Source organism: Pundamilia nyererei, unplaced genomic scaffold (genome assembly GCF_000239375.1).
Source record: "Pundamilia nyererei isolate P.nyererei 1_Seehausen unplaced genomic scaffold, PunNye1.0 scaffold00037, whole genome shotgun sequence".
In the NCBI taxonomy this organism is placed as follows: domain Eukaryota; kingdom Metazoa; phylum Chordata; class Actinopteri; order Cichliformes; family Cichlidae; genus Pundamilia; species Pundamilia nyererei.
The window spans coordinates 3,605,552-3,608,122 of record NW_005187438.1 but is presented as its reverse complement, the minus strand read 5'-3'; the positions used below and the strand labels follow the sequence as shown (position 1 = coordinate 3,608,122).

Sequence of the window (2,571 nt, the reverse complement as noted above, 5' to 3'; positions counted from 1 at the left end):
TTTTTTTTGTCCATTTCTAAGCAAACAAAAATAACTTAAGTGAGATAACTGTATACTGGATAAAACAGATACTGACAAAGTTTAACTTTGAGGACCCCTTCCTGTGCCCCCTTCCCTTGTTTAGTTTCAGCTGATCTCCTGACTGATCCTCATTTCAAATTTAACACCACGGGTGCTCAAGCTTTCAGCTGTGCCGCACCTTGTTTCTGAACCCATTATCGCTGCACTTTTGTCAGCTTGAGTCTTTGACAGAGTTCAAATCTCAGCTCAAAACTCATCTGTTTTCATTTTCACATCAGTGATAATCCATCCTGATTTTTATGTTGTAAGGTGACCTTGAGTGTTTTGAAAGGCACAAACAAAAATATTAATTATTATTAATAATAATAATAATTTGCAATTAAATCACAATATAATTGCAATGAGTTTTACAATACTCAGCAAATCTTAAGATGTGAAGTCAAGATCTTCAAAATCAACTGAAATTTCCAGCCCCATAAATGGACGAGCCAAATAGCTTCTGGGAAAAATTTTTTATGGTCAGACGAGACAAAGACTGACTTATTTTGGTTACAATGACAAGAGGAGTAAAGATGAGACTTTCAAACCTTCGACCACTGTACCAGCTGTCATGCATGGTGGTGGTAGCATCATGCGCTGGGGCTGTTTTGCTGCCAGTGGTGCTGCTACATTGCACAAAGTGGATGGAATAATAAAGGTGGAGAGTTTTGAATTCTTCAGCTTCACCTCAAATCAACTTTTAACAAAATATCAGGCGGAGTCTATGGATGTATTAGAGCCTGTATACTTACATATAAAATAAATAAATATGAAATAAATCTCCTTTGCAAGTATCCTTATAACTGAACCTTATTCTACCTATTCTTCTTTCTGCATTTTAATCAGTCCAGTTATTTTTCTTTTCCCAGTTAAAATATATCAATAGCATTTTTAAAGGAACTTTGAAACTTCTCACAGAAATTTTCTTTCTGCCTTAAAATGTTTGACATATTATAGGTTCACAAGTTATTCACAACCATGTGCCCAGCCATATTACCTATAGCAGTATATAAGGAAGCATCTGAAAGACATCTCCTGGACTATTCTGCCCTTCTATAATATTAAATATGACTAATATTGAAAAGTCCCTGATTTCCAGATGAGATTTTAAAGTCGAGGTCTTTTGCAGTGGATAGAATATGTTTTCACTGAGATAAGCCTTTGTGGATTCAGAAAATATATTGTACTTGTTTTTTTGTTAGTTTTTTTTTTACATTTCAGGCTGGAAAATGCAGACAGGAAGTGGTTAGTATGGTTAGTACGTTTCCAGTGGTCGAGTGTTGACAAAAACAATCCATCTCACGCTCTTCTCTCTACATCCAGCGCTGAATCATTAAAAGTATAGCTGTAGTATTTGCTCACTCAAATAAAAAGAGTAGTGTCAACCATTTGTACTGATTAATAACATGGTGATAGGACAGGATCCACAGCCTCCCGTGAAATCCTTTCATTGCGCACAGTCGAACTCATTAAAGAAAAAAAGAACTAGTGTAACGGGACCGTGATGAAATTCCGCAAAGGAGTGGCCCTTTCCTTTGCGTAAACCCCGATACGGCGTCTCCCAGACGGTGTCATTTGCAGCGTTTACACCGCTTGAACCTTAAAGAAACAGCGCTAACTGAGAATCTATATTCACAGCTCTTTATCTCGTCAGTGTAGTCGCAATAATAGAGGTTCCGTATGATGAAATGGGTTGTGCGTAAAGCCTTAAAAGTGGAGGGCGGCTCGCATTATACGGACTAAAATGATGCAAATAAAACATGTTTTAAACTCCTACAAAGACATAATCCAGCCGTCATTCCTGGCGGTGGTCGAACCGAAAGTATGGCTCATACAGACTTGAACCAGCGAAGCCAAGAGATTTTTTTTTTTTAATCTAGCCTTTAATCAGTGTTTTTCTCAGAGAGATTAGGAGGAGAATGACGCCTACTTGACAGTTGCCCATTTTCGTGGAGATGATCCGTCAGCAGCGGCTGATCTCTTGTTGAACTGGCAGCCTTTGGGTGGGTTTGGGGGATATTTGACCTCTTCTGACCAAACTGCGACTCAGCTGCACATACTGGAATGTGACGTCACCGCGGAGCACAGCGTGGCCCGGTTACGTGCGCAGTTAACGTCCACAGCCCTTCCCCCGGTTTCTGTCTGACTTAATCATGCTTACTGTAAAGATCCACTCCAGACATGTTGCGTTATATAAGAACATATTAGTAATTCTTCCGATTAAATAGTTTAATTAGCCAATATACAAATATTTTTAATAGTCGGTATGAAGATATGGTGCACAAACGAGGATTTTATTACACAGCAACCAGGAGCGTGTACTGAAGAGAGGCATAGGGCACCAACCCCCCCAATATTGATTATATGGTCATTATTTATAGTGAAGTTACTCTTCCTGCTCACTTCATGATTAGCGCCTGATCATTTACCATTATCAAAAATATTTTAAAAAATTAGTATGAATATACTTTTTTCTTTTAATGCCCCTTCAAGTTGGGGACAGTGTGCATG

General features: G+C 38.5%; 1 protein-coding gene across 1 annotated transcript in view; it reads right to left on the bottom strand.

Annotated features, from left to right (window-relative positions):
• The window catches only part of anxa13 (annexin A13), a 9,742-nt gene extending 7,598 nt beyond the window's left edge, over positions 1-2,144 (bottom strand). Inside the window, exon 1 of the mRNA XM_005730460.1 lies at positions 1,991-2,144. Coding sequence (XP_005730517.1) covers positions 1,991-2,005 — 15 coding nt within the window. The 5' untranslated portion in view covers positions 2,006-2,144. The remainder of the gene's footprint in view (positions 1-1,990) is intronic.
• Between the last annotated feature and the right edge of the window lie 427 nt (positions 2,145-2,571).